The following is a 13,459-nucleotide window of genomic DNA, read 5'->3' as shown; positions in this document are numbered from 1 at the left end:
CCAGAATGTGCATCAGACTACTCTCGTGACAAGGGAACATGGGCGCCGAAACTCGGGGTGCGTCTGTGGGGTCGTCCCATCCTCGGCTGAAGGTGGACGGGAGTCAGCCTCGCAGGCACCTCGGCTCAGCACCCTCCACTGGGGGACATCTTCGTCCCCCAGGGCAGGGATGTGCGTGGGGCAGAGGGGCCACACCTGGAAGAGCTACTCGGCTCTTGTTCCCGTGCCCTGGGGGTCCCTGTCCTACCACAGCCCACCCCACTTCAAGCATATGCAGAGAGACCCCGGGCTGAAGTCTCTGGGCCCAGGTCTGTCCTCGCTCTAGCACCTTGGAGGCCTCCCTGTGACTTGACCCCGCATCCGTCCGTCCGTCAAGGGCAGGTGCCAGGAGCAGGGGCACGCGTTGCAGGGGTGCCACCTTCAGGACTCCGGGCCGTGGACTCCGTTGGACGGGGCATCCAGAGGAGACTAAGTCCACCCAGGGAAGCACTCGGGGATTACCACTCGGCCTGCTGCCCCCATCCCCCTCGCCGCGCCCCCTGGAAGGAGGAGCAAATGGGGTCTTACGGGGTGAATCGCCAGCTGCAGCCTTCCCTTACTCTGCTTAACAAGGCCTGTGAGCTGCTTTGCGGGCCCTGGGATGTGACTGGGGCCAGGCCCCACCCCCATACACCTGCAGGGGCGTGGCCTCTGCCGTGCTGCAGACAGACCCACCTTCCCTTTCTCCGTCAGCCGCCTCGTGGGGCAGCAGCTGGAAAACCTGGTTGGGAGGATGGGGGGCAGGGCCCTGGCAGTGCACGCAGAGCCGGGGCGTCTGGAAACCAAAGCCTCTCTCACAAGAGAAAGCTGGGCACCGCTGCCCCAGTCCCTGCTCCCCTGTGTCATTCAGAAAAGGGTGTCTGCCGGCTGGAGCCTGGCAGTCAGCAAGGACTGGGGCGTGGGCTGCACCTCCCTCCCCCAAGTCTCTGCTCCCCCTCCTCAAACTCTCCCCTGAGACCCTAAGCATTTTGGGGGAATGATGAAAACAGCCAAGGCCAGGCCCATCCACAGTCCTGCTCTTTCCCAGTCTGAGCTGGCCTTGCGCAGCTCAGCGCAGCCCCAGCCCGGCCGGCCGGCCTGCTCCTCCCCACTGCAGGCCCGGCCCCTTTGGCTACTCCTTCTGTCTGTCCGGCCTCACTCCCCTCAGTGGGTCTTTCCCGTCACCCACAGCTGCTATGCATTCCCTCATCCTAAGAAAAAGACCTCTACTCCAGTTCCCTGTGTCACCCACGTTTCTCACCTTCCATTTCCAGCGAGCCTCCTTGGTGTCCTGCCCTCTGTCCCCAGCCCCGGCCCCCCAGGCCCTGCAAGGCATCCCTTACCGCTCAGCAAAAGTGGTAAAGTTAATGTCCTGATTTCTCCAGAATAATTACTGAAAGTGGGTTTGTTACAACAAATAGTTTGGGATGGGAATTCCCTGGTGGTCCAGTGGTTAGGACTCTGTGCTTCCACTGCAGGGGTCACAGGTTCGGTCCCTGGTCAGGGAACTAAGATCCCACAAGCCGCACGGCACAGCCAAAAAAAAAAAAAAAAAAGTAGTTTGGGGATTTTTTTTACCACATCCAATGGATTATTAATAGTAAATGAGTCCTAGTTGTCACCGGTGAGCCATGGCATGATGACAGACGTGTGCAAGGCCGTGGGGAGGGAGGCACCACGCCAGCTCAGCCCCCAACCCAGCGGTGCCCTGAGTCTTCCAAGGGGGCCATCTGCGTCTTTGAGATGTGCCTATGCTGGACGGATGGAGAAGCAGCTTCTTTTACAGGTGCACCTGTCTTTTACATCCTTTCAGAAAGCCATCCTAAGTCCAAGTGGAATGGTACACTGGAAACTGACCCAGTTTGGACAACGTACCTTTACTTCCAGCTGTCAGAAAATTGGTGCAGTACACCGCTCTTGTTAGGCCAGGGCTCAAGACTGCCACCTGGCAGAGAATTACACAGCACATAGACCCACTGGCAGAGAGTCTGGGGAAGGGCAGGGCTGTGGATTCAGCTGGGTCCCCCAAAAAGAAATGTTGACGTCTTCACCCCGGTTACCTGTGAATGTGACCTTATTTTGAGATACCATCTTTGCAGATATAATTAATAATCTCAAGATAGGGAAAAGTCCAAGGATTTGCGGATTGGGGGCAGGGTGTGGTGACTCTCCCTCTCTAGACTGAAGCCTGGGAACCCCTCCCCTCACACACACACACACACACACACACACACACACACACAGAGCAGCCTCCCAGCCCTCTGACAGGGGGTTTCCTCGGGCATGGTCCTGATGGCATTTCTGCACAGAGAACATATGTCAGTGGGAGAAGATTTGGTCTAAGATCAGAAAGGGATCCATTTACCATTGAGAGAAAGTTCTCCATCAGCAGCACCGTGCACGAGGGGGGCTAAAGTGTGGGGAGCAGCCTCTCCAGATGCCAGTCTGCGGAGTGGTTGTAGAAACAGAAGTGGCCTGACGTCTGGGAACAGCACTGAGGACCTGGCTGGGGGCCTGGAGCTGGAGAAAGGACGGAGGGCAGGAGGGGGCGGCACCAGCGACAAGGCACTGCTGCCAGCCAGCGCCCGGCCCTCAGTGGGGAACAGGAGGGAGGAGGTGCTTCCCACCCTGCCTCCCTCCTGACCCAGGCTTTGCCCATCCCCACTGGTTAATGTCTCTTTGGAACAAGTGTCATTTCATTAGTGCACCAGCTATAAGGGGGATGGAACCTGGTAGGCCTCACTCCTCCGGGCTACCCAGCACCTCGGCTCAGGCACCAGGACCACCAGGTTGGGCGTAGGAACGTCCAGAGAACTGCCCGGGCCTGCAGGACAGGGGTGGGGTGTGATAGGCACAGCAGTCAGCTTGGGGTACCCAGAAAGCCCATGAGGTCTGAGTAGCCCTCGCAGAAGGGTCTGGCTTTGAGAGAGATTCCCTGGGGTGGGAGGAGGGGGGAGAAGGAGATCCGGCCACTCAGCAAACAGTGGGCGGGAGGGCAGGTGAGCGCTGAGCAGGGGAACGAAAGGCTCAGCCCTGGGCTGGCAGGAGAGGTGCCCGGCAGCTGGTCAGTCAGTCTGGGGGTGAGGCAGGGGTGGGGAAAGGCCAGTTCCCCAGCCGAGGGAAAGGGGTGGGGGGGAGGGGGGGAGGGGAAACCGGAATGGGCTTGTGCAAGAGGTTGGGGGAAAAGCAGGAGTGGGTGGAGCCTGGAAACACCAGCCCAGGTTCCTGCGGGAAGGGCCAGGGTGGCTGGGTGGCAGTGGCCAAGTACCAGAAAGCCTTGTTTCACCTTCTAGTCCGTAGTGTCAGAGAAAACCTGGGCTCAGGAAATATTTTTTATTTTAATATATTTTTTTAAACACCTGATATGTTGACATCAAAGATCCAAAACCCAAAAGGTTCAAAATGGTATCCATTGGGGGTCTCGCTCCCACACCGGCCCTCCCAGGAGACCAGTGACCTGTGGTTCCTTCCAGAGACGGTCCAGGCTTGTCTTGCATAGATAATAGATCTGGAAAAATTTTGTTTAAGCTATAAATTTTACGTTTAAAAGTTATATATAATTATATATGTACTTTTAAAATCTTTTTCAAAACGGTAGTGCATTGTAACACAGTCCCGCCTTTGCTTTTTTCACTTAACAAGATATCCCGGGGACCGTTCCATGTTCTTATCGTGAAGCCATAAGCAACCTTCTGTCTGGCTGTGCCAGAACCGTCCCAGCCGTCCCCCGTGGACGGGATCATGGCTGTTTCCAGTCCTTTACTGTTGCAAATCGCCGTGGGACAGACTGGCCCACTCGTCCCACTGCACCTGGGCAGACACGCCCAAGGTCAAGTCCCAGAAAACACACGTGCGAGAGTATTGGCCCTCATGATTGCAAAAGATCTTTCCAGTTGACCCTCCACAGAGACCTCCACGTTGACACTCTACCTGGCAGGTGGGGAGTGCTTGTTCCCCTATGGCTTGCTTACGTAGCGTGCTAGCAAATGTTATCTTTGCCAACCAAATAGGTGGGAAAAGGCAGTTGGTGTAGTTATAATCAGCATTTTTCCTGTTTTATATGTGTGTGTGTGTGTGTGTGTGTGTGTGTGTGTGTGTATAAAGACAAAACCCATACTTTCATTACAGTTTATTTATTTATTTATTTATTTAATTTATTTATTTTTGGCTATATTGGGTCTTCGTTGCTGTGTGCAGGCTTTCTCTAGTTGGGGCGAGCGGGGGCTACTCTTTGTTGCGGTGCCTGGGCTTCTCACTGCGGTGGCTTCTCTTGTTGCAGAGCACGGGCTCTAGGCGCGGGGACTTCAGTAGTTGTGGCTCGCGGGCTCTAGAGCGCAGGCTCAGTGGTTGTGGCGCACGGGCTTAGTTGCTCCGCGGCATGTGGGATCTTCCCGGACCAGGGCTCGAACCCGTGTCCCCTGCATTGGCAGGCGGATTCTTAACCACTGCGCCACGAGGGTAGTCCCTCTCCTGTTATATTTTCATGAGTATTTCTTTCTCTGGACTATCGCTTGGACCTGTGTCTGTTTGGAAACAGTGTTTGGCTATAACAACACCAGGAAAGCAGCGGCTTAAAGAAATTAGAGGTATCTTTGCTCACATAAGAAGCAGTCCGCACATAGGCAGTCCAGGATGGGTTCAGCAGCTCTGGGGTGCCATTAGGAACTCACTCTCCTTCCTGTCTGCTTATCCATCCTTAGAATGTACCCTTTGCCTTGTAGTTGCAAAATGGCTGCCCTACTCCAGCATTGCATCCATATCCCAGAGAGAAGAGGAGAAAGGCAAACAGTATAAGGCAGGCACCAGCTGAATCTCCCTAACTTTCAAGGAGCTTTCTTGGAGGCCACACCTAGCAATCTGCCATCAGATCTCATTGATTGGAGCCATGTGCCACATCAGCTAGGGGCCCGGAAAAGTTTTAGCTGGGCACATTGCCTCTCTCCCAACGAGACAGCTTTCTCCTGTTAGGCAGGAAGAAAGGGAGAAGGGCTTGTGTGGGCAGCCGGCAGCCTCAATTTCCTCTGCCTACTTTTCTGACTTCGGTCTTTGCATCGCTGATTAGCAGGAGGCCCTGTGTATTGGTGATGTGAATTTCAAACCCCAGGTTGCAGTAAAAGCAGCGTCCCGGCCCCGGCCCCTGGTCTAGCTCTGTCCTTTCCCTGTGGCCCCAGCAGACAAGCTGGGCCTGTGAACTCTGAGGATCTCTCGTAGGAGGCACTGCAGGTTGTGAAGAGCCGGCAGGCTGTGGGCCTCTGCTTCCCCTGCCCACAGCCCAGCCCCTCCCCAGGACTGCCCATGAGACCCTTGTCGGAGCACTTGCCGCTCTCCCCGGAACCTGCCCCGGTCCCCAGACTCAGGAGCGCTGAACTTGACCAAGGCCCAAGAGTGTATCAGGAACTCAGATGCCCTTGGGCGGTAGCCCTCTGGCCTCAGTGACCGAGGCTGGCCCAGGATTCGGGGCCGGCTCCGTACTGGGGCCTTCTCAGTGGGGTCCAGGCCTCACCCTGCCTTCTGTGCTAGCCTGGCCAGGAGGACCTGGTCTAGGACTCAGTGCCCTCTGACCTGCGTGTCACCTCTGGGCCTCGGTCTCCTCTCTGTGACCTGCTGGCCTGACCTTCCTGGCGGAGAAGACCTGGCATGTGGGCCAGAGTGTCAGGTCCCGCCTGGCTCCCCACCTTCCCAGACCCCTGGGCCAGTGCAGCCCTGCCTGACCTCCTCACCGCGGGCAGATGGCATCCTGTAGCCGCAGGCTCAAGGCTCTGGCCGTATTAAGAATACACATTCACGCCCCCGAACACAGACGTTCAAGTGAACGAGAAGTGGAGCTGCTGTTGTCTGAGCCTGGGAGGCCGGGGAGGCTGCAGGCTGGCGTCCCACGGTGTCATGCGGCCTCAGCCCGGGCAGCGCTGACTCAGGGCGTCCTCCGTGCCAGCCCTGCTGACGCACTGCTTTCCGAGCTGCCTGTTCCGGGCCCCCTGGGCTTCCTTTGACCAGTGCAGTAAGTTAAAAGCGGGGACTGGGGCCCAGCTGGGGCTCGTGCCCTCTGGTGTGGGCACAGCCCAGGGCTTAGAGGAGCCTGAGAGGGAAAATGAGGCAGGATCCTGGTTGCTGAGACCAGAGCTGACCCGGAGCAAGAGCCCCCCACCTCCCCCTCCTGGCGGTGCTCCGCGGGGAGGAGCCTCCAGTCCGTGCCCGGCCTGCACTGGGACGTCACGGGGTCCCCACGGCCTCCCACGGAGGCAGGGAGCTCCACTCCCTCCCTCTTGAGCGCCCAGACGACATCCCAGCAGGGAAGGGGCAATAATCCCGGTGTGCGCCGCCAGCTGAGGGGGCCAGGCCGCGTCTGACCCTGAGGGGTGGTGAGGGATGCCTTCCGGGTCAGGTGACATCTGAGCAAAGACCTGATGGGAGTCGGGGAGCAAGTGCAGGGAACAGCACTGCAGGCAGAGGGGACAGCCAGTGCGGAGGCCCTGAGGAGACACCCCGCGTGTTGGAGAAACAGAGGGCAGCCAGCGTGGCTGGAGTGGAGCCTGGATGGGGCGGAGGCGGGGGCCGGGGTGGGGGGGTGCCTCGGAGGGAGCTGGGCCTTGCCGGCCCTTTTAAGGACTCTTTTTCTGGAGGGTTCTCCGGAAGGACAGACATGATCTGACTTTCATTTTACAAAGAATTGCTTGGCGGCTGGCGGGTTGAAAATACACTGAGGAGGGGCAGCAGGAGAAGCGGGAGAGCAGCTGGGACCCCATAGCCGGAGCCGAGGGATGGGATGGTGGGGTGGGCATCAAGGGCTTGGTCTGAACGGTGGAGCAAGGCATTGTGTTTACGGAGCCGGGAAGGCGGGGGAGGGCAGGTCTGGGCAAAGCCCATGGGGTCAGACACCCAAGCAGGGAGGTGGAACAGGAGCAGACAGCACTTTCCGAAGTCCAGGGAGAGCCGGCCCGGCCCGGGCTGGCGCACATTTGAAATCAGCACGTGTCAGCCTTGACAGCGGGTGAGTTCACCCAGGGGACAAGTGCAGATAATGGAGAAGAGGAAGAGGAGCCCGGGAGCGGAGGTCGGAGGTCGGAGGTCAGGTCGTAGGAGTACATCATTACCCCGGATCAGATGGGGTCCTCCCAGGAGCCCAGAAGCCACTCGGGGCACTGGAAGGGCGGCTGAGTCAATGTCGGGGCCTGGCCCCTGCTGAGGGAGGAGGGGAACGTCACCCCTCTCGCCTCCCATCCCTCCTGCAAGTACGTCTCACCAGCAGAACCCAACTGTGCCCAGAACCCCCACCAGAAGCGGCTGGAGAAGGCGGCTCTCAGGCCTTCAGCCCCTGTGGTGCGGAGACTGGGAGGGCGTGAGAATGATGCTGTCTGCCCCCCGGCATCCAGCCACCCCGCTCACACGCGTGGGGTCCGGGGCTCCCCGAGGGCTTGGGCTCGTCCAAGACCCCTCAGATGATCTCATTACTCTGTTGTTTTCTTAGCATAAAGACAAGGGAAGAAATCACAGAGGAAAAGGTAGATTTGACCTCAAAACAAAGTAAAATCGGGACTTCCCTGGTGGTCCAGTGGTTAAGACTCTGTGCTCCCAATACAGGGGGCACAGGTTTGACCCCTGGTTGGGGAACTAAAATCCCACATGCCGCATGGCACAGCCAAAAAAAAAGAAAACAAAGTGAAAACCTCTACGCTCTATATGCTAAAAAATGTTTTGCGCAAAGTTAAAAGGAAAATTACGAGCTTGTGACAAGTAACTATCACACTAATGACTATGTTAATTCCCTCAATATGCAAAGGGCTCCTAAAAATATTATCCAAATAAAAAAGGTTAGCCAAGGATATAAATTGATAATTCACAGAAGAGAAATACAAATAAATGTCCAGTAAACGTATGAAAATTTCATTGATAATAAAAAATTCAAAATAAAGCAAGGGAGTGCCAAAATTTATCTAATAGGTTGTCCAAAAAAATTTGGGGGGAGAAGGGGAATGATACTGCTAGCGAGAGTTTATTTTGATGTGTTTTACATCTGTTGGGATCCTGGTCTGCATTTTCAGTTTTACACGGTATTAAGTATTTTGTCATCTTACTATAAGTTTTCCAGAAACATCATTGTAATGGCTGCGTCCTACTCACTCACAACACGAAGAGATCGTATCTGATTCCCTGTGTTGACATTTAGGCTGTTAATACTTTCAACCACTGCACGTACCACTGCCCTGAGCTGCTTGTACATGGATATTTTCTGCTTTTTGTCTGGTTTCCTTAGATTCCCAGAAGTGTGGTTACTGGATTAAAGTGTATGGAAAATACAAGGCTCTTAAACATGTTTCCAGATTGCTTTCGGGAAAGACTCACCAACACCATACCACCAGCCCTTCTTATTGCTGCATTGGCAACATTAGACGTTCTTTTTTTCTTATTGTCAAAAACTTAACTGGTTTTTTGAATAGGTAACACGTGACACACACAGGTCACAAACCCCACAATATTCCAAAGAGTAAGTGGAAAAAAGTCAGTCTCCGCAAACACTAATTCCCTCCCCCAGAGATTTTCCTTGCTTGGTGTTTTTTTTTTTTTATTGCGGTAAAATACACATGACATAAAATTTACCATCTTAACTGTTCTTAAGTGTACAATTCAATGGCATTAAGTACATTCACGTGTGAACATCACCACCATCCATCTCCAGAACCTTCTCACCTTCACAAACTGAAACTCTGTCCACATTAAACAACAGCTCCCCACCCTCTCCCCCTACCCCGGCGCCCCCGCTTCTACTTTCTGTCCTGGGAATTTGAATCCTCTAGGGGCCTCATATGACCGGAGTCACACAGGACTTTTCCTTCGGGGTCATTTTCCGTGTTTATTTCCGTCTTTGCCCCACCGCACTGTCACCACCCTGGAGAGCCGGCGGGACTGATTCCTGGGGGAGGACCTGCAGGGTCCGAGGGTCAGTGTTCCTGGAGGCTGGGGCGCTGCCCATTGCTCCAGGGGGCACTGGGGACCCCCACATCGGGAGGCGGCTGCCCTCTCCCCTGGCTTGGCCGGCGGCCCCCTCCCGAGCTGTTTCTCCTCCAGACCCTGAGCCCCCAGGAGCAGGCGTTCATCATGGAAGTTCTGTCCGGGTGCCTCGAGTACCGGAAGCTGCTGACCATCGTGGTGGACGCCTTCTACATGCAGGACGGCCGGCTCTGCTTGTGGGCCGATTACAGCCTCTTTGAGGGTAGGTGCCCGTGGCCAGCCACGGTGGTGGGCCCATGGGTCCCTGCGGGCCAGGCCCTGGCCTCCTTGTCAGCCGCAGACCCTTGACAGCGACGGCGCCCCCCCCGCCCCCCTGTATGAGATGACGTCATTTGTACTGTTGTATCAGGTTATTTTCACGTGGGCCCAGATGGAGCGCTTGCCTCTGGTCACACGCCCTGATGGAGGCGGGTGCCTTCAGCTCAGTTCGCTGCACCTGCAGTGCACCTGTCGGGCCCTTAGCCTCCGGCTGACTCCCCCAGGGTCAAATGCCGGGGGCCCAGGGCGGGGACCCCCATGTCCTCCTCCCCGCTCTTGCACCCTCTCTCCTTAGTGATCTGCTACCTGGCCACTTTCCAGCTGGAGGAGCTCGGCTTTCAGCTCTTCTGTAGCATCATGAAGTCCCAACCCGTCCACAAGGTGTGCAAGGTGAGCCCCACCTGCCCCAAGTTCTATTCTTAAACCCAGGGTCAAAGGTCTGCCCCATCTGGCGCTGACCTCTTACCTTTCTGGCTCACTTTAACGAAAGAAACTGCTGGGTTTGTTCTGTGTTTAAAACGAACCCACACCCTCTCTTTGCTGCGAATGTGCTCTTTTTGTGCCCGGGGCATTTGGTTTCCGTTCCTCATGGTCCGGTGGGTGGTAGCTGCTGGATGCTAGCTGCTAGTCACGACAGGGAGTCCTTGCCTGTTCAGTCCGGGCCTCTGGAACCTTCTCGGGCTCCTCTGACTCGTGACCAAGCTCCAGGCCCAGGGCAGCCTCTCCTTCCTCCAAGAGGGGCTGTGCAGCTTTGCAGGGCCGAGGGAGCATTTCTGAGCGGGTCTGAGGACTGGTACCCTTCGAGAGGGAGCCTGCAGGAGCCCACCCCCTTGCCCTGCCCAGGACCACTCCTGTGGCTGCCTGTTTCCTTGTGTAGAAAGCCTGGGACTCCCGGGCCTTGGGGCCAGCAGGACCATGAATGAGCCTGAGTGTCCTGCCCTCTGCCGGCTACGCCCACAAAGCATTTGCTGTGGGCCCGGCTTCCTCCGCAAGCAGCTCTTGCTTCACCCTCACAATTACCGGATAAGGTCACTCCTACGGGCATTCATCCCACAGTTGAAGAAACTGAGGCACAGAGAGGTTCGGTAACTTGCCCAACGTCACACAGCACATGAGTGGCAGAGCCAGTTCTTGGACCAGGCTTTCAACCGTTGGCTCGCTCCTCCTTACTTGGCTTGGCGGGGGGTGGGGGGTTGGGGGGGGCGACACACAGTCACCAGACCAGGACAGGGACTCCCTGGAGAAGAGCGGGGAGAGCTCAGGCCCCAGGAGTGCTTTGGGGCCTCTCTGGAAGGAGGCTGCAAGCTCTGCAGGGGCAGCTCAGGCAGGGTGGGGTAGAAGCCTTCCCACTGCCCCCGCCTGGGGAAGGGGAGACCTGGAGCAGTGACACTTGCCAGGACTACAGGCCCCAGAGATCTGCACCCTCCCGCAGCAGGTAACCTGAGGCAGCATGTTATTTTTAATGACTCGTTTTCCTATTTACGTATAAACATAAGCAATTCACAGTGGGTAAATATTTGCATAGTTATCTTAAGCAAGGGCTTCATTTTTTTTTTTTATAAATTTATTTATTTATTTTTGGCTGCCTTGGGTCTTCTTTGCTGCACGCGGGCTTTCTCTAGTTGCGGCGAGCAGGGGCTACTCTTCGTTGCAGTGCGCGGGCTTCTCATTGCGGTGGCTTCTCTTGTTGCGGAGCACAGGCTCTAGGCGTGCGGGCTTCAGTAGTTGTGGCACTTGGGCTCAGTAGTTGTGGCAGGTGGGCTCTAGAGCGCAGGCTCAGTAGTTGTGGCGCACAGGCTTAGCTGCTCCGTGGCATGTGGAATCTTCCCGGACCAGGGCTTGAACCTGTGTTCCCTGCATTGGCAGGCACTCTGCGGGGAATGCAGAGACCCCAGGGCCCAGCTACTGGGGGCTGGGAGGGGGAGTGCAGAGACCCCAGGGCCCAGGTACAGGGGGCTGACTGCCTCCTTCTGACAGGAAGTGGGAGCAGGGCTGAAAGAGTGGGTGGGAGAGAGGCGGGGGGACTGAGCGGGGTAGGGTGGGGAAGCTGAGGAGAGGCCCCTGGGGTGGGGTGGGGTGAGCAGGGGCCAGGCTGCCAAGTGGGAAGCTGTGGAAGGCTCTAGAAGGACACCTGGCTGCTGCCCCGTGAAGAAGGGCGGGGAGGCCTGAGGGGAGGTGGGAGGTGAGCACGTGGCTGTGGGGCAGCGGCCCCCCTGGGGAGGTAGCCGTGGGGACCAGAGACCCTGCCCTTGCCCACCGCCACCCCCTGGCTCAGCCGCTCGAGTTCACCACGGCTGCAGGGGCGCCTGCTCAGCCCACCGGGCCCCGCGTGCGGCCTTTACTGCCCCAGCAGCCGCTCAAGCAGAGAGGGGCGGACAGGCTTCTCCAGCCCGCCGGGAGTCGGCCCAGGTCCACAGAGGGTGCGAGGGGTTGGAGCCCGGGGGCCCACGGCAGGCAGGGACCCACTGGCTCAGGCGGAGCCCCGGCGAGTGAGGGGCAGCTCCCCCGGCCCAGCAGGAGGGGGCGAGCGGAGTGGGGCCCCCTGCCTGCTGTGGGCCGAGGTCCCCTCGGGGGCGATGGCCACACCTGCCCCCTCGGCCCTGACTCTCCCTGTGGAGGCACCAGGGCCCACGGCTCCCTCTTCCCTCAGTTCCTTGGGTTCCTCTTCAACCCCTTGAACCTGGGCTCATGGATCAAGGATGAGTGGAGCCTCTTCTACGAGACCACCCACGTGAAGGAGCACTGGATCGACCCCCTGATGAGGTGGGCAGCGCAGGGCCGCGACCTGGTGCAGGGGGGGTGGGGCGCCCACGCGGGCAGCCAGCCAATGGCCAGCAGGGCCTGACGGCCAGAGTGGCTTTAGGACCAGCCGGATCAGGGGGGCGGGAGCTGGCCCCTTCTGCTCTGGAGCCCACTGGCTGAGCAGGGCGCTGTGCCGGTGCCCCCTTGCTGCAGGGACCCTGCAGGGACCCTGCTGGTCCGGCCCTGGTCCAGGAACGCAGGGGCGGACGTGGGGCGGGGAGCTGAGGCAGCAACAGCCCCCAGTGGGCTCAGGCCCACATCTCTTCCCCAGCTGCCCCCAGAGTGCCACTCCTGGGCCTGGCACCCCAGAGCTGCCCTCTGCCTTGCCCTGCCTCTCCCTTGACAGGCTCCGGCCCACGCTGGTTTTGCTGCTACAGGCCAGGACCCCCAGGCAGAGGGCCAGCTCAGGGGTCTCTGGGGAGAGGCCTGCTAGGGCCAGGGTGCAGCTGCCCCTCCAGTTGTCTCCCTTCCGACGGGGCTGGGGCAGCCACCTTATCTCGCTGGGGACAGGTAGGCAGAGGGCTCTGGCACGAGCAGACCCCTGAGGTGCCAGCTACGCGTGGGAGGCCCGGGGCCCCGGGAAGGTGGAAGCCCCTCGTGCGGGAGAGGAGGCCCTGGCCCTGGGCAGCGGGGTGTCCCCCAAAGCTGCCCCTTCACCAGGGGGACGTCCTTGTCCCCGCCAGGCTGGACTCGCTGCCTGTCCGCAGGGCTGCCACCAGTCACCTGGGCCTGCGGGGCCCTGCGTCCCTGTCCACCACCCCATGTGCAGCCTTCCCCGCCCGCTCTGTGACCAGCCCCATCAAGGACCTGTCCCTTCCCCCACTGCCCCTCCCGAGACCCCACTCCCTGTTGGCCCTCAGACATGCCCTTCCTCCCCCTGGTGACCTTGGTCCTCAGGCTGGGGCGGGAGCAGTTCAAACCAAGCTGTCTCCCCAGGGGAGCCCTGCAGGAGGGGACACCACCCAGGTGGGCAATGGTGGGCTGTGCCCACCCAGGGAGTGGCGGCACGGAGGGAGCCCAGACTTTGGGGCAGCCCAGTAGGGCCCTTCCCAAACCCCTGCTCCAGGACCCCCGCCTCGAGACTCTGAGACTCTCCCCCTGCCCCGTCCCCCTCCCGAAGCCCCGAGCCCCCTGCCGCTGGCACAGCTCCAGGGACCTTCCTTTTGAATCACCAGCCTGCTCCCTGCTCCTGGCTTCCTCCCCCTGTGCCACCTGCTGGGGACCAGATTGGCTCCACTTCCCAGCCGCCTCCGGTCCTCCTAGCCCCCGGATTCCTGCAGCGGGGACCTGCCCTGTCCCCATCCTCCCGGCCCCCCCACCTAGGACGAGGATGCCGCTGGGCCTCAGTCTCCTCCGTGCTAGGGGAGCGCTGGGA

General features: G+C 58.7%; 1 protein-coding gene across 2 annotated transcripts in view; it reads left to right on the top strand.

Annotated features, from left to right (window-relative positions):
- The window catches only part of CFAP99 (cilia and flagella associated protein 99), a 42,154-nt gene that overhangs the window by 7,294 nt on the left and 21,401 nt on the right, over positions 1-13,459 (top strand). The window contains exons 1-4 of one of the 2 annotated variants that reach the window (XM_057546567.1): positions 5,799-6,016; positions 9,082-9,226; positions 9,578-9,672; positions 11,933-12,045. In XM_057546567.1, coding sequence (XP_057402550.1) covers positions 9,112-9,226; positions 9,578-9,672; positions 11,933-12,045 — 323 coding nt within the window. In that variant the 5' untranslated portion in view covers positions 5,799-6,016; positions 9,082-9,111. Of the gene's footprint in view, positions 1-5,798; positions 6,017-9,081; positions 9,227-9,577; positions 9,673-11,932; positions 12,046-13,459 lie in introns of those variants that run through there. The other variant, XM_057546566.1, reaches the window with a different exon arrangement.

The sequence above is a fragment of the Balaenoptera acutorostrata genome, chromosome 5 (assembly GCF_949987535.1).
Source record: "Balaenoptera acutorostrata chromosome 5, mBalAcu1.1, whole genome shotgun sequence".
NCBI classification, from domain to species: Eukaryota; Metazoa; Chordata; class Mammalia; order Artiodactyla; family Balaenopteridae; genus Balaenoptera; species Balaenoptera acutorostrata.
This window is presented reverse-complemented; position numbering and strand designations above follow the sequence as displayed.